The sequence below is a fragment of the Equus asinus genome, chromosome 21 (assembly GCF_041296235.1).
Source record: "Equus asinus isolate D_3611 breed Donkey chromosome 21, EquAss-T2T_v2, whole genome shotgun sequence".
Classification (NCBI taxonomy): Eukaryota; Metazoa; Chordata; class Mammalia; order Perissodactyla; family Equidae; genus Equus; species Equus asinus.
The window spans coordinates 95,066,002-95,093,952 of NC_091810.1; the positions used below are offsets into that span (position 1 = coordinate 95,066,002).

The window sequence follows — 27,951 nt, forward strand, 5'->3', positions numbered from 1 at the left end:
CTCTTCCTTACAGAAACCTTGACTAAACAGTTTTCTTATTGGCAAAATTTAGCGTTTGGTGCCCTCATCTTAAAAATCTGTGCCCTTTCCGCCTCTCAAAGTGGAAGGTAAATTGTGGTTTCTTCCGGTTTTCATCTTTTTCACAATCAAAATTAGCTGTTAGGAAAGTCTCCAACAGCAATCTTCCTGACACTGTGAAAAGTGAGGTTTGAGGATGTGTACCTCTCCCAGGGCCGCGCCACCATGTAAGCCTTAATTCTAATTACGTAATGAAGCATATTTTCCCCTGATGAAGGAGTTTTATGTATCAGGGAAGAAATGAAGAGGTGGGCTTTCTGGAGAAAGGGAAGAGCTTTCAACCCCGTCCACCTCCACTGGACCTCGGACCATGCAGGGGGTACCTCCTTTGCTTGTGTGCGTGTTCACAGGTGTGCGTTACCACATTTGCACACATTCACACACACTCTGAGTAATCATGGGGGAGCTTCCTATCCTGGAGGCAGAAGCCCTGGCTCCTGTGTGTTTATCTGGCTGTTCCTCCTTGCCCATGAGCATCTCCCCAGCATTTGGACCCCTGCATGTCTTCTCCGACTGCGCTCACTGAACTGTGGGCAAGAGAGATTTTATTCAAGCTCCTGCAGTAGGGGAGAGAGACTCCATATAGAGCTGACCTCAGCTCCGAATTCCACAGCAAAGCCAGCCTGTTCCTCACTCGTCACATTTGGTCAATCACCAAATTCTGACTATTTTGCCTCCTAAGCATGTCTGCATCCCTCCAATGCCTGAGGCAGACTCGCATCATCTCCTGGGTGAGTTTCTGTAAAACGTCCTTGGCTGACCAGTCTCTGCTCCACAGGGCCCAGCACGTTGTTCTTCTTGCTGTAAACCCAGCCACACCATTTCCCTTCCACGGTCTGCTGGTGAAACTCCAGCTCCTCCCCAGGCCATGTGTTGCCTCCTCCATGCTGCCTGCACAGTCGGCCTCCCCAGAACACTGAGCGCTCTCTGGGGGCCTGGAGCTACATCAGTGCTGTGTATGCCTCCCTGGGCTCCGTCAGCTTGCTGGACCAGCACAGTCCTCCTACCGTTCATCGGCACCAGGACGAATCCTCAGCTAAAGGCGGTGACCAACCTGACTTGCGATCTGGAGTATTTGCAACTCACAAGGTGCTGAGGACACAGCTTTGAACTCTGAGCAGGGAGCAGATTTGGAAAGCCCCCACGGTGCCCTACACAGAAATCTCCAATGTCCGAAGTGAGCCATGTAAAAAATATGATATAAACCTTTCACTGCTTAAAAAAAAAATAGGGGAGTAGTACTAACACTAAGGAAGAAGAAACCTCAAAAATGAGATGAGTAAGGAACAGCGAGGGCCTCCAGCACTGGCCGTCCACCTTCTCCTCTCTTTGGCCTGCATGGCGGGACCTGCCCAGAAGAGACTCCCGAATTCCGGTGCTGCGGGGCCACCAGGTTATGCAGGCCTGGTGCCCACCGCCCACCGCTCCCACTGACGTGCCGTGCTGCCTGGCGGTACCGTGTTCTCCAGGAAGCCCTGAATTCCCGCAAGCCCCTGGCCTTTTCAGCTGTGAGGGTCGTGGAGATCCTTCTGGCAGATTGTCTCTCACATAGTGCATAATCCAGCTGCAGATTGAATCCGACGCTACAGGACGTGGGCTGGGACCCTTCTGGGTGCATTGATAAGACATCCACAAGAGGAGAGAAGATCCAAGATGGTGCCGTGAGTAGTCCTCTTTGTCTCTCGCCCTTTGAGTCTACAATTATTTGGACACTTATCGCTTGACAAAGGATATCCAGACAGCATCTCAGGACGTCTGAGACACCCACGTGACTATCCATCGGAAGGCGGACAGACTTTCCTCCGGGAGGATGTGGAAATAGGTGAAAACTCTCCGATCCCGACGAGCAGCCTAGTACCCGCAAGCAGCTTTCTTCCAACGGACGCCCCCAGAGGATCCACACACATCTAGGGCAGGAGCGAGAACACAACAGAGGAGCGACAGTGGAAACAGGTGACCAGAACCCTACCTAAACCCCCCGCAATTACTCCTAAACGCAGAGGGAAACTTTGGAGTTGCACACCTGAGCCCGCGGGGAGAGTCTCTCCCCGCCATTGGCGGGGAGACCCAGCCTGGTGCTCGGGGCACCCGGAGGGTCCCAGAGAGAGACACGGAGGGCACGGAGGTCTCCCAGCTGCCGTTGCCCACCCCGTGGGACTAGGGATTGCCGGAGATCTCGGAGAGGACTGGGGCCGGGGGAACTTTCAAAGGCCGGTTCTGCGACCCGGAGGGGAAGCGCCGGAGCTCCGCCCGGGCAGCAGACAAAACTCTCTGTCTGCCGTTAGCAGAGGGGCCACGCTGAGCATTCACGGCTCCGGGAGAGGCCCGGAGAGAATCCCAGAGGGAGGGGCGACCCCCAGCTGCCGTTGCCCGCCCCGTGGGACTAGGGATTGCCGGAGATCTCGGAGAGGACTGGGGCTGGAGAGAGTTCCAGAGACCCAGCTTAGTAGCCTAGGGGGAAACCCTACAGGCTCACAGCAGCCTTAGGGAAAGCCTCTGCACAGCACCAGTAGAAGGCACCCAGCCGCCAGCCACAAGGCTGGAAGACCCCAGGGCAAAAGCAGCATAGCTAGGTGTACTAACCACAGACTGTAGAAGATGCCAATAGCTCTCCTGCGACCCATAGAGGACAAGTGAGATTTGGTGGGTGCCGACAGCAACGGAGCGACAAATATAAGTGATCCCACCCCTGGCCGCTGGAAAAGCCCATAACACCGTTGCAGACCCCAAGGAGAGAGCACATCTAGGTGGGCTGCAACAGTAGGCACCTGCAGCCTGAAGCCCCCCTGTGATGGCCCCCACGGCAGAGGAGGGAATCCAAAGGGCCACTGTGGCTACAAGGAGGGGCCCAGGCCCAGTTAGCAACTGCGGACAGGGTTCCTGGTTGGTGCAGTATAAACAGCTGCTCCCCCACCGCAGCAGCTGAAACAAGTGAAAGGAGCAACTAAACTCTATCTCCATGCGGAGGCACAAATCAACAACATCAAGCAATATGAAAAAATACATTAAATCTCCAGAACAGAAAGAAAGTAACAAATACACAGAAAACAATCCCAAAGAAAATGAGATATATAACCTAAATGATGATGACTTCAAAACAGCCATCATTAAGATTCTCAATGAGTTAAGAGAGAATTCTGACCGACAACTCAACGAGTTCAGGAGCTATGTCACAAAAGAGTTTGATACGATAAAGAAGAACCAAACAGAAATATTGGAAATGAAGAACACAATAGAGGAGATTAAGAAAAATCTAGATGCTCTGAACAGTAGGGCCGATAATATGGAGGAATGAATTAGCAATTTGGAAGATGGCAATATAGAATTGTTGCAGGCAGAGGAGGAGAGAGAAGCAAGACTTAAAAGAAATGAAGAAACTCTCCGAGAATTATCAGACACAATTAGGAGATGCAACGTAAGGATTATAGGTATACCAGAGGGAGAAGAGAAGGAGAAAGGGGCAGAAAACCTATTCAAAGAAATAATGGCTGAGAACTTCCCAAATCTGGTGAGGGAGATGGATCTGCAGGTGACAGAAGCCAATAGATCTCCAAACTTTATCAATGCAAGAAGACCACCTCCATGGCATATAGTAGTGAAGCTAGCAAAAGTCAACGACAAGGAGAAAATATTAAGGACAGCCAGGCAAAAGAAACTAACCTACAAAGGAACCCCCATCAGGCTATCAGCAGATTTCTCAGCAGAAACTTTACAGGCTAGAAGAGAGTGGAATGATATATTCAAAAATCTGAAGGACAAAAATCTACAGCCGAGAATTTTCTACCCAGCGAAAATATCCTTCAAATACGACGGAGAAATAAAAACTTTCCCAGATAAACAAAAATTAAGGGAGTTCATTGTCACAAAACCTCCTCTTCAGGAAATCCTCAGGAAAACCCTCATTCCTGAAAAATCCAAAAAAGGAAAGGGGCTACAAAACCAAGAGCAGAGGAGATAAGTAGAAGGACAACAACAGAGAGTAGCAGCTCTACATCAGAACAGATTAAACCATGGGACGAGAAACAAAGGAAACTGAAGAAAACCGGAAAACAAGACACAAAATGGGAGTGGAAGGCCCCCACGTCTCAATAATCACTCTAAATGTAAATGGATTGAACTCCCCAATCAAAAGACACAGAGTGGCAGGATGGATCAAAGAACAAGATCCAACAATATGCTGCCTCCAGGAAACACACCTCAGCCCCAAAGACAAACACAGACTCAGAGTGAAGGGATGGAGAACAATACTCCAAGCTAATAATGAACAAAAGAAAGCAGGTGTCGCTATACTAATATCAGACAAGGTAGATTTCAAAGCAAAACAGATAAAGAAAGATAAAGAGGGACAGTATATAATGATAAAAGGGACTCTCCACCAAGAAGACATAACACTTATAAATATATATGCACCCAACACAGGAGCACCAAAATTTGTAAAGCAACTCTTAATAGAACTAAAAGAAGACATCAACAACAATACAATAATAGTAGGGGACCTCAACACACCATTAACACCAATGGACAGAACATCCAGACAGAAAATCAACAAGGAAATAATAGAATTAAATGAAAAATTAGACCAGATGGACTTAATAGATATATATAGAACACTTCATCCAAAAACAGCAGGTTACACATTCTTCTCAAGTGCACATGGAACATTCTCAAGGATTGACCATATTTTGGGAACCAAAGCAAACATCAATAAATACAAGAGAGTTGAAATAATATCAAGCATCTTTTCTGATCATAACGCTATTAAACTAGAAATCAACTACAAGAAAAAAGCAGAGAAAGGTGCAAAAATGTGGAGACTAAACAACACGCTTCTCAACAAACAATGGATCATTGAAGAAATTAAAGAAGAAATCAAATATTATCTGGAGACAAATGAAAATGAGAACACGACACACCAAATCATTTGGGATGCAGCAAAAGCAGTCCTAAGAGGGAAATTCATCGCAATACAGGCTCACCTCACTAAACAAGAAAAAGCTCACGTAAGCAACCTCAAACGACACCTAACAGAACTAGAAAAAGAAGAACAAACAAAGCCCAGAGTCAGTAGAAGGAGGGAAATAATAAAAATAAGAGCAGAAATAAACGATATTGAAACAAAAAAGACAATAGAAAGGATCAATGAAACAAAGAGTTGGTTCTTCGAAAGAATTAACAAAATTGACAAACCCCTAGCCAGACTCACCAAGAAAAGAAGAGAGAAATCGCAAATTAATAAAATCAGGAATGACAGAGGAGAAATCACAACAGATACCAATGAAATACAAGAGATCATAAGAGAATACTATGAAAAACTATATGCCAACAAATTGAACAACCTGGAAGAAATGGACAAATTCCTAGACTCCTACAATCTCCCCAAACTGAATCAGGAAGAAATGGAGAATCTGAATAGACCAATCACAAGTAAGGAAATAGAAACGGTAATCAAAAACCTCCCCAAAAACAAGAGTCCAGGACCAGACGGCTTCTCTGGAGAATTCTACCAAACATTCAAAGAAGACTTAATACCTATTCTCCTCAAACTGTTCCAGAAAATTGAGAAAGATGGAGAACTCCCTAACACATTCTATGAAGCCAACATCACTCTGATCCCCAAACCTGACAAGGACAACACAAAGAAGGAGAACTACAGGCCGATATCACTGATGAACATAGATGCAAAAATCCTCAACAAAATTTTGGCAAACCGATTACAGCAATACATCAAAAAGATTATACACCATGATCAAGTGGGATTTATACCAGGGACACAGGGATGGTTCAACATCCGCAAGTCAATCAACGTGATACACTACATCAACAAAATGAAAAACAAAAACCACATGATCATCTCAATAGATGCAGAGAAAGCATTCGACAAGATCCAACACCCATTTATGATAAAAACCCTCAGTAAAATGGGTATAGAAGGAAAGTACCTCAACATAATAAAGGCCATATATGATAGACCCACAGCCAACATCATACTCAATGGACAAAAGCTGAAAGCCATCCCTCTGAGGACAGGAACAAGACAAGGGTGCCCACTTTCACCACTCCTATTCAACATAGTACTGGAGGTGCTGGCCAGAGCAATTAGGCAGGAAAAAGAAATAAAAGGAATCCAAATAGGTAACGAAGAAGTAAAACTCTCGTTGTTTGCAGACGACATGATCCTATACATAGAAAACCCCAAAGAATCCACAGAAAAACTATTAGAAATAATCAACAACTACAGCAAAGTAGCAGGGTATAAAATTAACGTGCATAAATCAGTAGCATTTCTATACACTAACAATAAACTAACAGAAAAAGAACTCAAGAACTCTATCTCATTCACAATCGCAACGAAAAGAATAAAATACCTTGGGATAAACTTAACCAAGGAAGTGAAGGATCTATACAATGAAAACTACAAGACTTTCTTGAAAGAAATAGGCGATGACATAAAGAGATGGAAAAACATTCCTTGCACATGGATTGGAAGAATAAACATAGTTAAAATGTCCATACTACCTAAAGTAATATACAGATTCAATGCTATCCCAATCAGAATCCCAAGAACATTCTTCACAGAAATTGAACAAACAATCCTAAAATTCATATGGGGGAACAAAAGACCACGAATTGCTAAAGCAATCCTGAGCAAGAAAAACAAAGCCGGCGGAATCACAATCCCTGATTTCAAAACATACTACAAAGCTACAGTGATCAAAACAGCATGGTACTGGTACAAAAACAGGTCCACAGATCAATGGAACAGAATTGAAAGCCCAGAGATAAAACCACACATCTATGGACAGCTAATCTTCGACAAAGGAGCAGAGGGCCTACAATGGAGAAAAGAAAGTCTCTTCAACAAATGGTGCTGGGAAAACTGGACAGCCACATGCAAAAGATTGAAAATTGACCATTCTTTTTCACCACACACCAAAATAAACTCAAAATGGATCAAAGACCTAAAGATTAGGCCTGAGACAATAAGTCTTTTGGAAGAGAATATAGGCAGTACACTCTTTGACATCAGTTTCAAAAGAATCTTTTCGGACACTGTAACTCCTCAGTTGAGGGAAACAATAGAAAGAATAAACAAATGGGACTTCATCAGACTAAAGAGCTTCTTCAAGGCAAGGGAAAACAGAATTGAAACAAAAAAACAGCTCACTAATTGGGAAAAAATATTTACAAGCCACTTATCCGACAAAGGGTTAATCTCCATAATATACAAAGAACTCACACTGCTTAACAACAAAAAAACAAACAACCCGATCAAAAAATGGGCAGAGGACATGAACAGACATTTCTCAAAAGAAGATATGAATATGGCCAATAGACACATGAAAAGATGTTCATCATCGCTAATCATCAGGGAAATGCAAATCAAAACTACACTAAGATATCACCTTACCCCCGTTAGATTGGCAAAAACATCCAAAACCAAGAACGACAAATGTTGGAGAGGTTGTGGAGAAAGAGGAACCCTCATACACTGTTGGTGGGAATGCAAACTGGTACAGCCACTGTGGAAAACAGTATGGAGATTTCTCAAAAAGTTAAAAATAGAAATACCCTATGACCCAGCCATCCCATTACTGGGTATCTATCCCAAGAACCTGATATCAGATATCTCAAGAGTCCGTTGCACCCCTATGTTCATCGCAGCATTATTTACAATAGTCAAGACGTGGAACCAGCCTACATGCCCAGAAACTGATGATTGGATAAAGAAGATGTGGTATATATACACAATGGAATACTACTCAGCCAAAAAAAAAAGACGAAATTGGCCCATTCACAACAACGTGGATGGACCTCGAGGGCATTATGTTAAGCGAAATAAGTCAGTCAGAGAAAGACGAACTCTATATGACTCCACTCATAGGTGGAAATTAGTATATTGAGAAGGAGATCTGATCGGTGGTTACCAGGGAAAAGGGGGGGTGGGGGGAGGGTACGGAGGGGGAAGTGGTGTACCCACAACATGACTAACAAAAATGTACAACTGAAATCTCACAAGGTTGTAATCTATCATCACATTAATAAAAAAAAAATAAATAAATAAACAGAGGTGTTGCTAGCCGAAAAAAAAAAAAAAAAAGACATCCACAAGAGCTGGCAAGCACGAGGCTTCTCCCTTCTGGTGGGAGGAGGAAATTTTGTAGCTGGGTACCCAGAGAGGAGAGGAGAAGAGAGGGACTCATGACGGGAGAGTGCGCCCCAGGCTGGCATTTGCATCACGCTCAGCCTGGGGATCGGTCGTGAGCTTTCGTGGAAGATATGTGACACTCCAGACACAGACAAGGCTAGCTGGGGGCATGGATGATGGAGTGTGTAACGGAGTTGAGGAGGGGCTGCTCTCTACCCTGTCCCCACTCTCGTGGACCTCGTGCATTCTGAGCCCTTGGAGCTGCAGGGCATCGCTCAGGAAACACTTCCTTTGCCTTCGGACGGTGGCCTCCTCACAGGGCAGGGAGCCTGTGAGCTGCCTTGGTGTGGACAGGCTTGTTCCTGAGGACACAGGGGGACTTAGACACTCCCGGAATGAAGTGGGAGGGACCTAGGGGAGAGGACAGGGGTGGCGAGCAATGCCTTGGTTGTTTATTTGGCAGGGGGATGACTATGAAGAAAATTTGGAAATTAAGTCTAATATGATCATATTCATCTACTGGGAAAGTCTGCAGACATTTAGATTACTTTCAGATAAACAAGTGAAGGTCAGCAAAAATTAAATGTTGCCCCAACGTCACAGAAATGGTGAGAGCAAGAGTTTGGGTTTCCACCAAGTCTCTTTCCCACATCACCGAGCTGCTTCAACTGAATTCACTTACTGAGAAAACGATCTGTATTTCAGCGGCAGCATAGTTTCTGTAATTTTTGGAAACTAATTTAAGTTCTAAGAGCAGAAGCCGTGGCTTGTCCTGCTCTTTCCCGTAGGGCACCTGGCTGAAGCTTAATCAATATCCTGTGAGTCACTGGATTCATTCATTGGAACCAGCATCAGCATCTTCTCTTGAGCGTTGCAGGCAGCTACTGGCAAAGGATGGGGAAGATGTGGCCATACAATAGACTGCATGTCTCAGAGTCACCACCTCCCTCAAAAGGAAGGAGAGAAAGCCCTGATGGATTTATGGGGAGATAGAAACTGAGGAGAAGGGTCCGTGCGAGATGGTAGGAAGGGGGCCGAGTGTAGGGGCGGCAGCAAAGATTAGAAGCAGTCAAGTCACTGGGACAGAAAGAAGGATTGAGAGTTGGCCATAGTCACTCAACAAATATTTATCAAGTGCTTAGCACGTTCCAGGCCTTGTTCTGGGGACCGGGGGTGCAACAGTGGACAAACAGAACTGATTTAAAGCGAAAGCATTTTGAGGATTGGGTTGTTTTATTTACCTCTCTCCTTGTGCCCTTGTAGTCCCAGGAGGCCAGAAAGACTTGGATTTGTAAAATTTATATCCCATCTTGTTCTAAAAAAAACTTAAAGCAACTTACAAATGTGTGTACAATTCATGAAAAGATTATAAAATTGACGTAGAAGAGATAGGTTAATAAGTTTAAAAAAATTTAAAAAGCGTCGGAACCCAAAACCCAGCCAGGAATAAGGCTGGTTCCTGGGACACAATATGCACCCTTGGAATCCCGGACCCACAACAAGGGAGCCACAGATGTGACGTTCGGCTTTTCAGTGACTGAACAACAGTGGGTGATGCCACCACCCACTGAAACAAACAACCAACCACAGTTCTTTGGAAGAAGAACAATGAATCCTAATACTAAAACCAGAAAGAGATCTCTCTAAGAATCCTCCAAGAACAAGACGCCCTGTGGATCTGCTACAGGATCGACCACAAGCAAAATGCCGCTCTGATGAGGCTGGGAGCTGTCGCCTTGAATCCAAAGGCGACTCTTGTGAGTTCATGTTGCATCTGCAGGGGATCACAAGGGCGAGGATGCCCGTGGTCAGTCAGTCCTTGCAGCTGTATTTAGCAGACCTTAGACACACGGGAAGGTGTGGCTATCGATCCTGCATGTGTTTCCTGAGATAAAGAACTTTAATGCGATTCACAGAATCGCTGGAAGCAAGGCAGGGCAAGATAAGAAGGCTTGAAGCTAGCTTCCTGCAAAGAAATGAGTGTTTCTAAACAAGATCAGAACAACCTCGGCCAGGCCATTTTGCTCACCTGGCTCCTCACACACGTGTGGGCTTGCCCATAGTGTGCTCTGATGTGGGTGAGGGAAGACCAGAGAGAGGATGGAAACGTTCTGTCAGTTAGAATAGGATGAATAAGTCTGGAAGTGAGACTGCTTTGCCTATTCAGTAGAAATCATCCAGAGCGTCTTTTTTTGGGGAAGTATTGTTCAGTCAACTGGGATATCTCTGGATGAGATACACGGAACAAAGTTAAGCTGCGTCTCCATGTGTTTCTCTCCATGTCTCTCTCTCTGATTTTAGAAAACAATAAGACAGGGTAGAAATTGTGAAGGAACTTTGGTCAGTCATTATAAGGCAAAAACCTAGACTGAAAGACCCCTAGGAGTGAAGATGAATGTATAGCTATAGAATCTCACGACCAACCTGGATGGGTAGTTTTGGGTACCGAGGACTCGCCTCACACAACGCATGCACACGCACACACGCACTCTTCCTCTTCACCCAGACTCTCCCTACGTTGTGTGGAGCACGGGTGGGCATCTGACAAGGGGAGCAGGTCCAGAGGCTGGGCTGCACCATTCTGATATCCTCTCTCTCGCTCACTGCCATTTGGAAATGGGCAACAGAGAGACTGAGGCATTGGTCCGGAACTAGGGGATAATGTAGGCCCCAGCTGGAGTTTTCCCCCTCATGCTTTGGCAAAACAAAGAAAGCTGGTATGCAGAGAGAGAGAAGTGCATTAGAGGCCCAGGGAGAAACAGAGGCCGGAGGTACGTGGCCTTAGACACACCCCGGGAGGGGGTGGGAGGGAAGGGACGGGAAACCTTGGTCCTCCTGGCTTTCCAACTTCTGGATCTGCCCCACGGGGCCTGAATGCACTTACTGTCCTAGTGTCCTAGTGTCATGGGTGATGCCATTAAGTTTAAAGTGAGTTTTTGTTTCTCATATTAAATGCTCCCTGGCCAAGATATTAAGTAAAACAGGGAGCTTTCCTTTGAGGTAAAGGGGAGAGGATGAATGGATACGGCATAAATATATTTTATGTTTTTATATATTTATGTATTTTAAAAAGGAAATAGCAAGCATATTTTGTAGGGGGCAGCTATAAAGCTTGCTAAAAAGGGGGAAAAAGTCTGAAGCGAAGAGCTTCCAGCCCAGTGTGGATGTGTGTGGCGGGATAAGATTTCACCGGTTCCATTTGCCGTGCTTCTCTGCGCCCTGTGCTCAATCCACGTCTCGCCTGCCCTCCGAAAGAGACCTCTACCGGGGCCACGTGGCTCCACATAAGCTTTGGGGAGAAGGGGGTGACTATGGCGAACTTGAAAAGTGATGTGAACTTGAAAAGTGATGTTAATTCCATAGTCGCTAGTTTAGGTGTGAGACAGAGTCAGATACAATCTTGCAGGATGCTGGAAAATTCCTAGGATGGGGGATGGGCAGGAAAGGAGAAGAGGTGCCCCTACATTAAACCTAGAATCCTTGCTGGAGTAAGGACCGTCTTCTTCCAGCACTAGAGAACAGTGGGGAAACTGAGTCTGTGCCGAGTTGTCTCATTGCCGTCCAGGGGAAGCCCAAGCTGACAGCAGGGAGCAGGTTGCCCAGCAACTGACTTGCAGGAGAGACACTACTGTGGGCCCCAAGACCTTGCTCAGGCCTCATCTGACCCACACCTGTGGAAAGTCCCTCCTCCCATCCCTTTTCAGGAGGGAGAGAGCGGGGGATGGTGGTGTGGGGTGGGGGGGGGATGTGGCCGCAGCCTATGCACCGCCCGGGGGCACCCCTGACCTGGACAGGGTGCCAGCCTCCCTCCCGCTCTTTCAGACAGATTAAACAGCTTTACTTGGCATTATTTAATTAAGCTCACGGTTCTTAAAACCTTTTGTGAAAATTGGAACTCTGGAATAACGGTTGATTTTTTTGCAATTTATGTAGTGAAGGAATCTCATCTGATTAGTTTGAGCTTTTCACTGGCAAATTTTTAAAACTCTGTCTTTAATAATAAATTGAAGCTTTAAAAAGAAAATAAGGATGGAAAGTCTTGAGGATATCTTTTTCTGCTCTCAACCAAAGATCAAGAAAAAGGGTTTTTCTGGCTTTTTTTACATTTGCTGCCCCCAGTCTTCAGCGCCTTAGGCACGGCTAGATCCATTGTAGATGCAAGCTAAAATCTGTCTGAATGGATGGAAAAGGGTTTATTAATCGTCTTTTGGGAAGAATTCTGAAGGATACCAGCATAAGCAAAAGTGTTTATTCACTCTTTAGATATTTATGCAGAAAATTCACCCTCTGGTCTTCACTTCAGCAGGCGGTGGGTTATGTGGCCAGAGGGCCATGGTGTCAGGAAGGACAGTGGCACAGAAAGCTGGGTGGTGGTGGCAGAGGGCACAACCAGCCCCAGGCGGCACCTCGAGAGAGACCTGGAGGAACATCTCACTGGTACGAAGCAGAGCTTCCGGGAGAAGAGGGCCTTGTGGGCGAGGCCCAGGCAGGCTGAGCTGCAGCAACAACCAACCACCCGGACACAGTGGCTTCACTCTCGTCACACTCCCGTGCAGGTCACCAAGCCTGCCTCTGCTTTGTAGCCTCGTCGTCTGGATCCCGCGACCTCCAGGGCTGCAGCGCAAGAGGAAGACAGAGCTAGAGGATTGCGTGGGATGGTCTCAGGACCAGGCCTGAAAGTGGCATGGGTCACTTCATGCTCCAACCCATCAGTCAGACTCACTCTCGGCCCCAACTGCAAAGGAGGCTGGGAAGCGTGGCTTAGCTGTGTGTCTAAGAAGAACGTGGTAGAGAGCACAGAGCATCGGCTGGTGAGTCAGTGGGGACAGGTGACAGCAAAGGAGCAGGGCCAAGAGAGCACCCACGAGGCAGCAAGTAAGTGTACACACCAGCTTCTCTCGGGGTCTCTGGCCTGGGGTAAGCAACAGACACTATCCTTCTCTGTGTTAAGACACACTCTTTATTATACTCGGCTAAATGGAAGGATAGCAATTTAAGTGACATCAGTGAGCTGTGGCATCCTGGACTCCATACTCTGAACTGGATGAGATGCACTTTTTTGCACAGGTCAAGTCCACGACAAACTGGAACCCGAGGAGACTGCGACGACAGGGTGAGCAGCTGGTGAGCACTGAGGGTGCGTGTTTCTGGTAAGGCATGGGCTCCAACCATGCGAGGGGCCCAGGCCACCTCCTCCGTGCACCGCCTCACAAACCAGACAGGGGAGCGAGGGCACAAAGGCTGCTGGGAGCTCCCAGTCTCTCACTCTCCTCCAGAATTAGACCCATGGCCCTCGGGGAGGATGAGGGACACATCTACCTGGCAACTCATTCTGTTCACGTTCAAAGCCGGTGGAAATCCCTCAGACCAAGATCCTAGCAAAGAAACACAGTCCGTGAGGACATTTGCCTTTTCATTGCTGCGTGGCCGTCACAGCACTGCAGCTATCCCCCAGGAGTCTCTACAGCCACGGTCTGCCACTGTCCCTTAGGCCCTGCAGGGGACACTCTGGAGATTTCTGACTTGGGCTCATTCGGGTTTTCCAAATAGGACAGCGAGTCCCAGCTCTGGGCGTGACACCGCAGGTGTCTGGTTATCTAAGGGTGGGGGGAGTCACCAGGGCTGTAAATTGAAGTATTCGTTTACTGAGTTTACATCAGCATTTTTATGAGCAGGAGGATGTTTCTCCAGGTGGCATTTCATCCCAGAAGCCAGGGCCCCCGGCTTGCCCAGTCTTTCTCTCTGCCCTTTAGTTTCAAGGAGCAGGTCCTTTTTCTCTAAACTGACCAGCATTGCTCTGTCCTTTGTCACTTGGAGGAGGGGCTTACCTGCTGAACCAGCCATCTGCCCTGCGGGGGGAAGGATTGCTGTGTTCAAGGGGGTTGGGAATCGGGGTGTGACCAGATCAGACACTGAGCCCCCAAATATTGCAATAGAAGGGTCAGGGACGGCCGGCAGTTAGGAGAACCGGGCGGCCGGCCGGGCTGGTCTTGAAGCAGCATTTCTGTAACAGCCACCTTTTTACCTATAGCACTGATCTTCTGGGAAGGGCAGAGGTTGAGGGAAATTGAGAGAGCTCGGAGCTCCCCGCTCCCCACCTTGCTTCTCGCTCAGGTTTCCATAGGTAAATGGTGGGCACTGACATTTATTCTAATGGCCAGCCGCGCTTCCCTGCAAGCTGGCGCGCCCTAGCGCGGCCTCTGTGACCCCCTCCTCCCTCCACCAGAGGTGGGAGGGGCAGCAGCTGCCGCCCGCCTCTCTCCCTGAAAAGGGGCAGAGGGAGAGGGGAGGAATTGCCCCAGGATTGTGTGATGTGTGAGCCAGCAGCCTAACTGATCAGCCTTGAGTGCGCATAAAGTGGCGTGAGAGCAGCTGCTCTGGAGGAGCGCACCGGACCGCGAGAGCAGACGGGCTGTGTAAACTGTAGAGTGAGCGCGCTCAGCGGCAGGAGGCCTCCCCCGCTCCTCCTGACCGCCCGCCTGCACCTGCCTGGCCCCGCAGCTTCCTCCCACCGCGCGGCCGCGGGGTCCGAGCGCTCGGGCCGGCCGGCTCTCCAGCCTCCTGCCCTCCTCCCCGCATCATCCGCGCGGCGTCCCGGACGAGGGTGTCCGCGCTCCTGGAAACGAACCCACGGTGGCCGCGTTTGCAGCCCCAGAGCCAGCAGGGGGCCCCCGTCCCCGCGAGCTGTGAGCCTGCTGGCCGCCCCCGGGGAGGGAGCTCGGACACGCGTGCTGGACGTCGTTCCCAGGGCCTTTGCTGCCCACAGAGCCGGCCGCGGGTGAAGGTCCTGGCCACATCCTTCTTCCCGGGCTCCGCACGCTTCGTCTGGGAGAAGCGAGGGAGAGACTCCCGGGCTGGTCTGCGGCCGGTGCATCTGCTTGTTTGGGGCGCGACCCCCCGTGCGGGCCGCGCCGCCTCGGTCTGTCCCGTCCCGGGGCCTCGTTGGTTGCCCGGAGGTTCTCACAGGGTCCAGCTGCTGCTCCCGGTTTTCTCTTTTTACAGAACAAAGACTTGCTTTCTCAAGAAGAAAGCTTGGTGTTAAAAGTTTTTCAAACCTCTGAGGGGAGAGAGAGACACAGAGAGACAGAGAGGTCAGTGAGAGGGTGGGGACCTGGCCTTCAGGGTCTCAGGCCAGTTACCCACAGCAGATGGTCCTTGCGATTCCCACCCTCTCCTCTGTGCTTCTGGGTTTAACCATTTCGTGAAGACTTCCAGAACCGGGCTCCACTAGCCCGCTACCCGAACAAGCATCCCCTTCATCACTAGGCTGACCTGTGGCCTTCCGGGAAGTCTCCAGGTGTGTTTCCTAAATGCAGGTGAGGGACCAGCGTCTGGAAACTCAGGGTGTGCTCTGATGTGGACCCGTGGGCTGCAAATGACCATCTGAGCAAGTGAGTCTCGGCTATACAAACAGTCGTTTGTTTCTTATAAATTGTTCCAAAAAGAAAACAGTATTTTTTAAAAATGAGCACTTTCAAAACCCTTGAGTGAGGCTGCGTATGGAGCGGCTGTGGCCGGGGCCCGTGGTGTGTTTTCTTTCTCCTCTGCTGCTTCTCGAGTGCCTTCCTGAGGGCCCCGGGCCGAGGCTAGAGGAGGTCAGTTCCAGGCTCAGCAGTGGCCTTTGCTCAGCTGCAGACCAAGCTCATGGGTAATTCAGGAAAAAAAAATTGACTCGGGTCATGCCTTGTGCCAGCCAGACCAAAAACCAAGATGACACAGTGATACCATCGGAATCCCAGCATGTGAAATAATTTTCATAATTGGGAGTTAGTGCTCGAGACACTAAAGTTGGAAACAACCCCAAAGAATCATTTTGCACTAAGTTTACTAGGGAGGATCATTTTTTGTGATTCCTCAGTGGTCCTAGCAATTATGTCTGTTGAAAGTACTGTGTTTCTCCTTTGCGAGGTTTGCAAATTTTGACCAACGGGCCTGGATAATAATTTTACACAAACCTTTTTAAAAAGTGCATTGATACATTTTTCGTTGCTCATTTGATGCACTATCACTTTAGGAAAGCGATTCCGGCTCTGTTTTCTGGTATCTGGGGCAACAAATGTGTGGATATATTGGAAAGAGGATTTGTTTGTATAGAAATACTTTGCCCGTGGCTTCGATCCCTCCCCGATGGAGCAGGCGTTTTGCACTTTGGTGTCTCTGTGGAGCAGCAGTTTGTCCATTCTAGTCAACTGCCTTGACTGCCTGGGCAAAGCCGTTTCCCAGCGGGTAAGACGGCCTCCCAGAGCCTCCTTCCACTCCGCCGACTTACCAGCCTGTAGCCTTCGTACATCATTTGTCAGCGTGACCACAGAGGGTTTGGGGCTTTAATTTGTGCATCTAAAAGGACGGGCAAAATTACCCATCTCCAAGGACCAAAGCAAGTCCACTCCCTTACTTGCAAAATTAGAGAAATGTCTGCTTTCAGTACATCAGATCCGCGGCCACGTTAGTTGTCTCTGTGTCTTTAGATTTTGCAAAAGGGAACTGAAATCCAGCAAGTCGTATTAGGAGACCGTTCAAAAAATGAACAAAAAAGCAAATGAAAACGACCCAGAAGGAGGTGCTGTACTTTTCACTCTGCGTTTTGTAGGCATAAGTCCCTTCTTTATAATTTGCAATCTTTTCTGAGAGGTGGTGGATTTTCAGTTCAGAGGCAAACAATATCATGACGAGACAGCCGCAGGAGCCTGCAACAGAGGAACAAACAAGATGTCGGGCAAATATTTCCTGACTGCAAGGGGCACAGAAGAGGGTCAGTGTGCAACCAAAGAAAGCCTTCTACCGTCATCCTCATTTGCATTCTTCTGCAAAAATATATCATTTCCAATTAGTTGTCATGAGCCTGATTCTCCAGCCAATGGGCGGTAGTGCCTGGGTGAGAAGATTTCGGAGGGGGCGGGTTGGGTAGAATGAGCTGATCTCACAGGGACTGAGAGACGATCCCCTTTGCGTGAGGAGAAGCCTGGATTGCTGGGCACCTTGAAAGCACCATGGTGGAATCAGGCCACAAAGCCGCCGCTGCTGTGATGTGGCTTCAAGAGAACCAATTTCTCTGAACTTCACAGCCTTGCAGGATAAATGCCAGTCATCTGGCCCCTGTGAAAGGGCTTAGGGCTCCCTTCAAAAGGATTGCCATGACTGCCCCCTCCTCCAGCTCCCACCTGGTCACAGCTGCCCAGAGGAGTCCATGAGCCGGGGGAGCCACGGGGAAGGTATAGACGCAGCGGCTACCTGTTCTCCTTGTTTGTAACAGGACTCGGGATTTTCACCTGGGCACGCGGCTGCCTTGAATAACGGCTACATCGTTTTGCTGAAAGTGGCAGGGATGTAGGGGCAGGAAAATTTCCTTGAAGGATGTGTGTTTTAGGGGCCTGCCCTTTCTTTCCCCATTCCTCCTCCCTGGAGCTGAAATATGGATGCGATGGCTGGAGCTCCAGCTGACATTCTGGACCAGGTGGCCTCAGAAATGGAAGCCATGAACTATGGAAAAACAAGAAAGAAGGAGTCTGGATCCCAGACACGTGGAGCCACCAGGCCAGCCCTGGACTTCAACCTCCAGGTTTTAACGTGAGAGAAAAATAAACACCAGTTTTGTTTAATCCACTGTTATTATTTTTTCCCTATTTATCACTCATTTATAGGCTAATTGTAACTGGTGCAGCTGTGGTTTGGGTGAGATCTCTGCGGGACAGGGGCACTCCAAGCTGAGTGATATGAGGCTTTGTGAAATTAGGCGATTTTAATCTCCAAGTCTCAATTTCCTTGTCTATAAAATGTGGATGATAGAGACGATGCGTGATTAGCATTTCGCTAATTAGAATTCACACATATAAATGCTTACTAATTGGTAGCTATTCCACTGGTTTTTATGTCTTCCTTTCTTCTTGAAAGTCCTTACCATAACCCCTTACCCACCTCCTCACCCCGAGAAAACCTGACTCCTTCAGGGAGGCAACCCCAGGAATGCGTGACAGCACCTGTTCCATGAATACCCTCCCATTAGGTTTATGACGCCCGTAGAAGGGGTTCTTGCTTTTTGTTCTTTAGTTACAGTTAATTCAAATACCTGGCAGCAGCAACATAGTGGCTTGAGTTCCCATTCGTTAATTCACTCATTCATGTATTCAATTAGACCATTACATGCAAAGCACCGGGATTGGGGAGATTTACACATTAAACAACATGCATATGGTTTCTGCTCTAGCAGAGTCTAACCGGGCAGGGAACATGTATAAAACAATTATTAACCAATCCCAGTGAGTGCAACGGTGAGCAGGCCTGGACAGCTGCTGCTGAGAACGGGCAGCATCCAGGAAGGTTCCCGGGAGGAAGCTGCAGGAAAAGTTAGTGGAACAAAGGGAGGCCGGACTGGATGGGGAGAGCGTTCTAGATACGTGGAGAGACAGTGCGAAGGACGCCTCATTCCTTTGCGAGACCGAGTTCAGATGGGGTGGACCTAGAGACTGGAGCCTGCGAGAGGGGGAGCAGGAAGGGCCACGTCACATTTTTTCTATTAGAATTCCATCCCATCAGCTTCATCATCATCCTAATACCACCCCCCCCAAATAATCAAATGATATAATTTTCTTGAAACTTCCCTTCCCACCAGCCTCAGAGCCGTGGTTGAGAATGTTCCTTTGTAAAATTTGTCAGCCTATTTTTGTATTCTGAGCTTAAAACCAGAGCTCTCCCCTGGCAAAACCGTATTATTCCATTATTGTCATATCCAACAAAAAAGCCGCAGTGCTGTTTTCTCTTTATCTTTTATCTGAAAATTGTGGAGAAAATGCCATTGCTTTAACCAGAGAGCCTTCTTTGTCGCAGGAGCTGGTGAATTTCCGACAGAAGCGAAACACTGTATTTCCTTGGCGCTTGAAAGGAAAATTCCAGCGCTGGTTTCCTTTTCAAGTTGTTAAATATTTTAAAGGTGCCACTTTGTTAAGGAGACAGCATGCAGCGAGCCTGCGTTTGCAGCCTGGAGGTGAAAGGCACTCGGGGCACCCGCAGCTTGGCCACAGCACATGGTGGAGTAGTTGTCAGAGTCAGAGCACAGAAACCCAGCCTGAGTCTCTGCCAACCCCTCGGCGACTGCTAAGAGATGTGGAGGGAAACAATTTGCTGTGAAGTTAGGCTAGTTTTGCTTTTCTCTGTTGATGGCTTTGAAAGAGACATGGGATCAAGGAAAACTACTTATGACTTATGGACCAACAAAATCACATGAAGAGTCTCTCTTTGTGGCCCGGCTGCTGGGACATGGAGAGAAGTGTGTAAGGAATGTGAGCAATGGTGAGAACAGGGCTTTGCAGTTTCCAGCATGACCCTTAGACTCCAGCAAGGGAGGTCCTGCTATGGGCCCCACATGTAGAGGGTCCTGCTCTCTCTCTCCTGGAGAGACCCCCCCCCCGCCCCCCCCCACACACACACACACACACGCACAGGGGGAGGAATCCTTGAAGTCAGCGGGATGGGCCCATCTGGAGTCCCTGACACACATTCTAGACCGTACTCCTGGGACCCGGGAATTCCCTCCCCCAACAACCCTGAGTGCGTTTCCAGGGCTGGCGTGGGCACCTCCCCTGGCTCAGCCCTCCAGAGGTGGACTCTGGCTGAGGCCCAGCTCTGAGGCCTGAGGGTGGCCAAGGAGCAGCTGTTTCGGGGGCATGATCGGAGCTCAGATACACAGTACAGTGTCCACATGCACACACTGGGACCTTTATGGTGTGGCTGGAATCAGGCATGGGCAGAGAAGTGGACAGACAGGGGCCAGCTCTCCTCCCATCACCACATTCAGGCACAGAATTCCCAGGCCTCAAGAATTCCAAACTTGAGGGGCAGGCCCGTGGCAGAGTGGTTCACTGGGGCAGCCCAGGGTTCACTGGTTCAGATCCTGGGTGTGGATGTTGCACTGCTCATCAGGCCATGCTGTGGCAGTGTCCCACATAGAAGAACTAGAAGGACCTACAACTAAGATATACAATTATGTACTGGGGCTTTGGGAAGGAAAAAAAAGCAAAAAGGGGAAAAAAATGGGCTCAGGGCCAATCATCCTTACCAAAAAAAGCATTAAAAAAAAAAGAATTCTAAATTTGAATCTGGCCTTCCAGCTCCTGATGGAGAGATGTTTGTCAAGGTGAACAGATAGAACACGTGTCTTGAATAGTTTATAACATTGACGTGTTTAGACACCCGGTATGTGGGCTGTCATTCACACTCCACCCACGGCTTCACGAATGTCAGCGTCAGGCCTGCACACTGCCCTCTTCCTTTCCCCAGTTGCCCACGTACACCAGGAGCCATTTGGACAGATTGCCCACGTGTCTGTCCCTCTGACCCACCCCGCTGCTGCTCACCAGAAAGGTTAGAGTCAGCTATGACTTGGGAAAACCTGCCAAGCCTGGCTCAAGCTCAAGTCTGGAATGCAACCAGGCACCGGCCCCAGGGTCTGCGGCCCAGGGTCTGCCTCAAAGACCAGCCACTCTCCTTTCACCAGTTTGATTTCCCACCATCTGGCTGGCACTGCCGTGGGTTTTTTTTCTTTTAATGACTTTGATTACTGAGTTAATTTCTGACTGAATAGGATAGCTGAGTTATGAGCTGTCGCACTGTGAATTATCAGTCAATTAACAAACATTTGTAATGCGTAGACACTGCACCTCGTGACTCTCCTCCGGCAGCTGTGGCGCCTCTCGCCTCAGTCCTTACAGCATAGGGAATGAGCTAGAAGCCAGCAAGAAGCTGCTTCTTCACCCCTGGCTGTCCCCGAGGGGGAGGACCCTTTTATGGGTGGGCTCTTCTTGCCAGGATAAATCTGTGGGAGTCCAGGTACCATGCGTTTCCATAGAAATGTGTCCTCAAAGGTGGAAAAAAACCTCTGAAATATTCTCCTATTATCATTAAGGCTGTGTTTTGGGAAATAATAAATTAGAATTTCAATTCCGTGTAGAGTAATGGCCAACATTTCCAGAAAGCGAACACATCATCTTTAAAGCCCCTCATAGATGACAAATATGAGAGGCAGCCCATTTCCTCTGCAGAATGATAAGGTGATAATTTCCTTCTGTAAGGAGTGCTGCGAGATGATAAATGGGGGTGGGAAAGCCACAACTTTGCAGGTGTAGATGTGAATTTTCTCTGAAATTATGCAATCTCACTAGAAAGTCGATTACTAAAGGTCAGGTCGCCGGCAATGACTTCTTCCCCAGATGGGAGCAGTTCTGGCTCCATATTGCTCTAGAAACCAGTGCTACCATCTAGAAAAGGGGGAGGAGAAACAAAGCAAGTTAATACCTAAGAGTAGACTCTGCGGTCCTGATGGAGAGCATCTCAAAGAGCAGGGGTGGCTGAAGGAACGCCGCCCGCTGGGGTCGGCGATCTTTCCTCACCTTCTGCTAAGGTGAGTTGAAGGGTCACATCTAACTTCAGTTTTCCGAATGTCGTCTTAGTGAGAAGGATGATTTGTGTAAAGAAGAAATTGTCTGAAAGCACAATTTTTTTCCAATTTGAATTGATTTCCCGAAAACGAGAATGTCATTTGTGACCAGGAAGTGTGCAGAGCCACTTTTGTTTCATTAGTTTGCTCAGCAAATATTTATCAGGTGATTCCTGCGCTTTTCTGGGCACAGGGGACACAGCACCGAGCAGAATCCCTGTCTGCGCGCAGCCCTCAGCGGTGGGGGCCCTGGAGAGAGACCGTAAGGAGAGAAGTAACCACATTCATCGTCATGTTCATCAGAGAGCAACGTGCGCCAAGGAGAATACAGCCGGGAAGCGGGCTGGCGGGGGCCTCAGAGAGGAGACAGCCTCTTAGTGCCCCTTGAAGGAAGTCAGGGAGTCAGGGTGTGAGAAGGCAGATCTTTGAGGGGGAAAGCATTTCGGGCTGAGGGAACAGCAAGTGCAAAGGAGGCAGGTGGTTTGAGCAGAGAGAGGAAGCGAGCCCGGCAGAGAGGAGTGGGAGGTGAGCCATGGGGGTGGTTTCTGGGGTCGGAGGGGTGGGTACCTCAAGCGGTGCTTTGGGCGTCATAGCAAGGACTTGCACTTCGACTCTAAATGAAACACAAGGGAAGACACAGGGGACATTCTGAACTGGACAGGAGGCTCTTTGTACCTGTGGTGAACAAAATTGAGCGTCTCCTTGCACAAGGTCATGGCTGGGCCCTGCGCAAATGAGTTAAACAGTCCTTCTCAGGCATCCTCGACGTGAGTAGCCTGGAGTGCATCTCTTATTCCATCTCTGCTCCTTCAGCTGCTGCCAGCCTATCAAAACAAAAGTCCTTGTCCATCGCTATCATGGGCTGGCTAATATTACTTCTCTTTTCCTTCCATGGCCTCCTTTCTAAAGTCTATGCTCAGAAACTAGTAGAATATTTTCCTTGTTGACTTTTCCCACCACCAATCCTATCCTTCCTGGGCTCTGTGGCTGTGATGCTGGACATCCCTGGATCTCCTTCTAGGACTCTGAACAACAGCTCCTCCATAAAGACTGAAGAGGAAACAAGACACAGACAGCTGTCACCGGCACTTGCAGAATAATATGCCCCAGACATGTCACAGAGGCGGGAGATTGCTAAGACCAAAACTGATCGCTGACATAAGCATTCCTCTATTTTTGTACTGTGCTTTGTTTCCCTGTCTTCACGTTCCATCTATGACTGTGCTAGTTTATGTTCCATACCATAGTATGGATGTCTGATCATATGTAATGATCAGAATCAATTAGGCCCCAATTGGGAGCATCCTCCTTCTAAAGAAAGGCAGTCATTTTATTTGTATGCCTTGCTTGAGTAACTCATAACGTGATGCTGTATGTAAGAGAAGACATAACAAATACAATTTGCGATAAGTCCACATTTTGGAGGCTTTCGTCACTTCCAACTGGCCTGAACCAATGTGCTTATGTCATCCTCACAGAATACTCACTGAACTAGCTAGGAGGCCATTTGTCCATGGCGAGTCTTCCACCCAGCCTGCTCTCTTTTACATGCAGATCTGGGACTCTGCCATCAACTAGGAACCTTCTAGAAGGGAATATAGGAAGGCCTACGCTCATACATCAATGCTCCAGTGTGAAACCGGGAGTCCAGTTGCTTCTCTGCTCAGCGCCCTCTCTTTCTCCACCTTCTTAATTTGTGTACCTCTCTCTCTCTGCTACTATGTTAGAAACCTGAGGGAAATTTTCACCCCATTTTCTCCATTCTGCCTTCCCCTGCCACCTGCTCTCCCCTCCCATTTACTCTTTCGCAAAGCTCACTGTCACCAGTACTCTTGAAACAGCCCCTCCTCGTAGCCTCTGGGACACCACTGTCTCCTGGTTTTCCTTCCTCCTCTCTGGACACACCGAATCAGTGTCCTTTGCTGCCTCCTCCTCAGCCCCAAAATTACCTGATGACGTCCTTCAGGGATTGGTCCTAGGCCAATTTTTCTCTATCTACATCCTCTCCCTAGATGATCTCATCCATTTTCATTGCTTTAAATAATATCTATATCCTGACAACTCCTAAATTTATGTCTTTCGTCTAGACCTCTTCTCTGAGCTCCAGACTCATATATCCTACTGTCTACTTGACATCTCCACTTGGACATCTCACGGGATCTCAAACTTGACATGCCCCAAATAGAACACTGATTTCCAGTGCTAAGCTCCTCTCTCCACCTCTTTTTTGCCCTAAACTCTAAGTTTGTTCCTCTCCTTGTCTTATTCATCTTGGTTAATGCCACCACTACCTAATTGCTTAAACTACCTGCAAAACATTTTGGATCTACTTTCAAAGTCTTTTTAGAATCCATTCATTTCTCTCCATCTGCAATGCAACAGCCTAGTTTTTTACCAGACATTGTTTAAAAGGTAAATCAGCTCTCTGACACCTTTTTAAAGCCTTTCCCTAGCTTCTCATTGCATTTAGAATCAATTCTGAAAGACTTACTGTGGCTCCTGAGGTCTGACATTAACTGGCCTCGACTGATCTCTCTAATGTAGTTTTTTCCTGCCATTCCCCTCACTGCCCACCTCCAGCCACATGGGCCTTCTTTCCGTTCTGACAGCAAGCCGCGCTCTTTCCCTGGAGTCTCCCCGTGATTTCTCCTCTCCTCTCCTTGGTGTCTGTAGAACTCGGCTGCCGGGAGTAGCCTTCGCTGACACTACACTGAAGCCCCCTCTCCCCTTCCCCTTCATTCTCTCCCACCGTGGCCTGCTTATCACTCTTGCTGCAGTTAGCGTGATCTTTAGTTACTTACGTCCAGTTTTGTTCAACTCTCCCACTGGATAGTAGGCTCCGCTAAAGCAGGACTGTGGGCCTGACTGTGATGTCACCAGAGCTATTATGGTGGCAGGCACAGGGTGGCACTCAGTCAGCTTGTGGAAGGAACGAAATGGATGCGCCTGCGTCAGTGGGTCTCAATGCTGGTCACACATCAGAATTACCCAAAAGAGCTTAAAAAGAATACCAGTGGCCAGGTCCCTCCCAGAGACTCCGATGTAATGAGTGTGGTGAGGGGCCTGGTATTGGTACGTTTAGAAAGCTCTTCCGGTGATTCCAAGGTACAGTCTGGGAAGAGAATGACTGTCCAAGATGAACTACGGGGACTGTTCAGGTGTTACTGAAATCCTAACTTGGGGAAAGATTTCTCAGACCTCGTTTATAATTGACAGGATGAAAAAGAGCTAATTAACTGACTTGCATGGGTTTCATGGAACAAAGAGAGTGGTCAGAAATGGGACAAGAAGAAGGCTGAGGAACACGATGAGCCAAACTGGAGGCCATGAGAAGCAGAAGGAACGTCCATTCCCTGAGGGCCACAGGACATTAGGCCATGGCATGAGCAGCTATGGGGACTGACCCCACTGGGGGCTTAATCCAAAGGTTTGTTCCCTTTCCTTGTCTGTCTCCAGGGTCTGGCACGCGCCCCATCAGGAGACATCAGGAGATGCTCCTGGCGTTGTTACCCTGGGCAGTGTGGAGGTCCCGGTAGTCAACCAGGAAGACTGCTCTCCCTTCCCTTCTCCCCGTCCTCATGCCTCAGGAGACCAAGCCTTGGGGTCCCCCAAGCAGGGAAGTAGACACTTGAAGAAATGGCCCTGGAATGATCTGCACCAGGAAAGGGGGAATCTTGGGAACCCCAGGGGTGAGTGGGAGGAAGAGGAAGGGAGTCGAAGGAGGAAAGAGCTTTCTCGCTGACTTGCGGGAGGTCAGCTGGGCAGAGAGGCAGCAGAGGGAACTCGGGGCAAGAGAGCTGCCCTCGGGGTCTTAGTGGAATGTGACTCACGCTGGGCTGAGGACCTCCTGACCCAGGCTCTGGCCTCGAGTGTGTGGCTTACTGGCTCACAGCTAGACTGTTTGTGACAAGGTCTGTGACCCCTGACCCACCCACAATCGGGCTTCAGAGCTGGAGTCCCCACGAATATTGCTGCTTCAGAGAAACACTGGAAAACTCCAGGCCCTCTGGATACTGCAGGTAGATTGAAGGGGATGAGGTGTCTGCGATTCCAGAGTGACCTGATTGCCCCAGAGGTCACAAACCATGAGTCTATCTGACCCTCAAACAGCTTTTGTTGTCATGCAGTTTTTAAAAGTTATTGAGAATTTTGGTATTTAAAAATTTTGGATTTGGGGCTTTAAAAAAAACTGAATAACCTGGAAACACTGCAAGACGTAGATCTGGAGCTGGCTCCTTCTCCCCCGTCCTCCTTCCCTCACCCACAGGCCTTCATTAAGCACCCCCTTTTGCAACCAGTTCAAAGGTGAAGGAGGCATAGTGTGAGCATGGGTCTGCACCCGCATACATCTGCGTGCTCAGCTTTTCCTCGCATTAGCCTTGGCCGAAGGCCGAGATAAGCTCCGGGACTTGGATTAAATTCTGCATTCTCTGAGTCATCTTGCTTTTCAAATACCGTTAGTTTCGTAGTCCGTTAGAACTGTCAAATAATTTGTCTTCCAAATAGGCGGCTGTGAGTTGCATTCAGATGCCAGAGTGCGAGACGGCTGTGCCAGTTAGGAAGCTGTTGTGTTTCGGCTTCAACCAGCTTTTCTTTTCTCTGCTTTGTGATGCTGGGTCAAGACTCCCCAGACTCTCGTTCTGCCTTGTCAGCTGCTTCCCCTCAGGCTCTGCCAAGAGCGAGCCCCAGAGAGGCGGAGGCAGGCCCCGGGGAGGGTCTGCTCCTCCTACTTTGCCACGGGCATCGGGCATCGTGCTTTTCCCACAGCAGCAGGTGGGGCGTTGTTCCCAGGCCCTTTCCACAAGCCCCAGCCGCCTTGTGGTGTCCTGCTGTCCCGCGACAGTTCCATCTCCTCCAGGTGCAGTGCCACCTCCTCAAAGGTCTGGCAACTCCAAACTCTTCCCTCGGTCCTCAAAGCCCTGGGGAAGGTAGCCGCTCTCTGAGATCACCATCTTGGAGTTGCTGCGGGGTCTCCTCGTTTGTTTGGTCCTCCAACACCTGCTGAATCCATTCCCTGTGGCCCCGGCTCTCAAACTGGAGCTTGCATCAGAATCACCTGGAAGCCGTGTTGAAACACAGTTTGCAGGTCCACCCAGAGAGTTTCTGCTTTAGTGGGTCCGGGGTGAGGCCGGAGGATCTGCTTCCCATCAAGGTCCCAGGTGGTGTAGATGCTGCTGGTCTGGGGACCTCGCTTTAAGAGCTGCTGCTGAACACAATATTCCTTCTGTTAAGTAGCGTGTCTTCTGTCTACAAGTGGGCCCCTGATGGATTCAAGAGCCTTCATGGAAGCAGCACACAGCGCAGATCCACCAGTTTGGTATGGTATGTTGGGTTGGCAGAAGAAATCCCACAGTCAACTTGGACCTTCCCATGAGATGAATTGCTGTCGCTGTCTGTCTATCCACACCTTGCACCTCTGCTATCACTCCTGTGCCCTGACTGCAAAGCCCTTGGCCTTCCGTGACGACAGCCATCACGTCTCTCTGGCTGGCGTCCCACCACCTCTCTGGGCCCACTCTGCTAATTCCATCCACTTGAATTCTATTTCTCTAACTTGCACTGTCTAAGTGACCAAGTTAACAACTCTTTCTGGGCTTTTTCAAGTCAACGAATATGTATTGAATGGTTCACTGTGTGCAGAACCTCATGCTGGATGCTTCGCTGGAGATACAAAGATGAGAAAGACTCTGCCCTCGTAGTGGAATCATGTCTGCACATTTGAAAACTGCATTGTTGGCTTGGGAAAGACATGGAGAAATACTCACAGAGCCCCCACTAGAGAGAACCACTGGCTGGGCGGGTCATCTGATGAGCAAGCTGTAGATGGGGGAGACCCCCAGCAGTGTGCTCTGGTAACATGGATGGAGGCTATCCTGCCTTCTAAGATGGTGAGTCCCTGTTAGCCATGAGGCTCTGTTTTACACACAGGGAGCTATGCAAGTCTGTGGCTGGAGCTGAGGAGTGCGTGTGGTGGGGGATGAGGAAGGGAGGGGTGTCAAGAGAAAGAAGGGGCCTGGGCCTGGTGGCTGGCAGCCAAAGGGCCACTTCAGAGAAGGAAACAGCCTAATGCGGATCTGCACCCACTGCCTGCTGGTGTGAGTTGTAATCTTTCTCATACCTCTATGAACTCATTAATAAAAGTACTTGCTTCCTGTATTGACTCCTTTTGCAAGTTTGGAGTGGGGTGAAGTCAGAGACCTCCTAAAGAAGGACGGCGACACATGAGTTCTGTCAATATGTTTGATTTTCTCATCTTTCTCTTTCTCCTCCTTATAAATATATCAGGAGCAGCCTGTGG

At 48.7% G+C, this 27,951-nt stretch overlaps 1 protein-coding gene across 1 annotated transcript in view; it reads right to left on the minus strand.

Annotated features, from left to right (window-relative positions):
* Window positions 1-16,518: 16,518 nt before the first annotated feature.
* The window catches only part of CLRN1 (clarin 1), a 37,626-nt gene continuing 26,193 nt past the window's right edge, over window positions 16,519-27,951 (minus strand). The window contains exon 3 of the mRNA XM_044755107.2: window positions 16,519-16,911. Coding sequence (XP_044611042.1) covers window positions 16,646-16,911 — 266 coding nt within the window. The 3' untranslated portion in view covers window positions 16,519-16,645. The remainder of the gene's footprint in view (window positions 16,912-27,951) is intronic.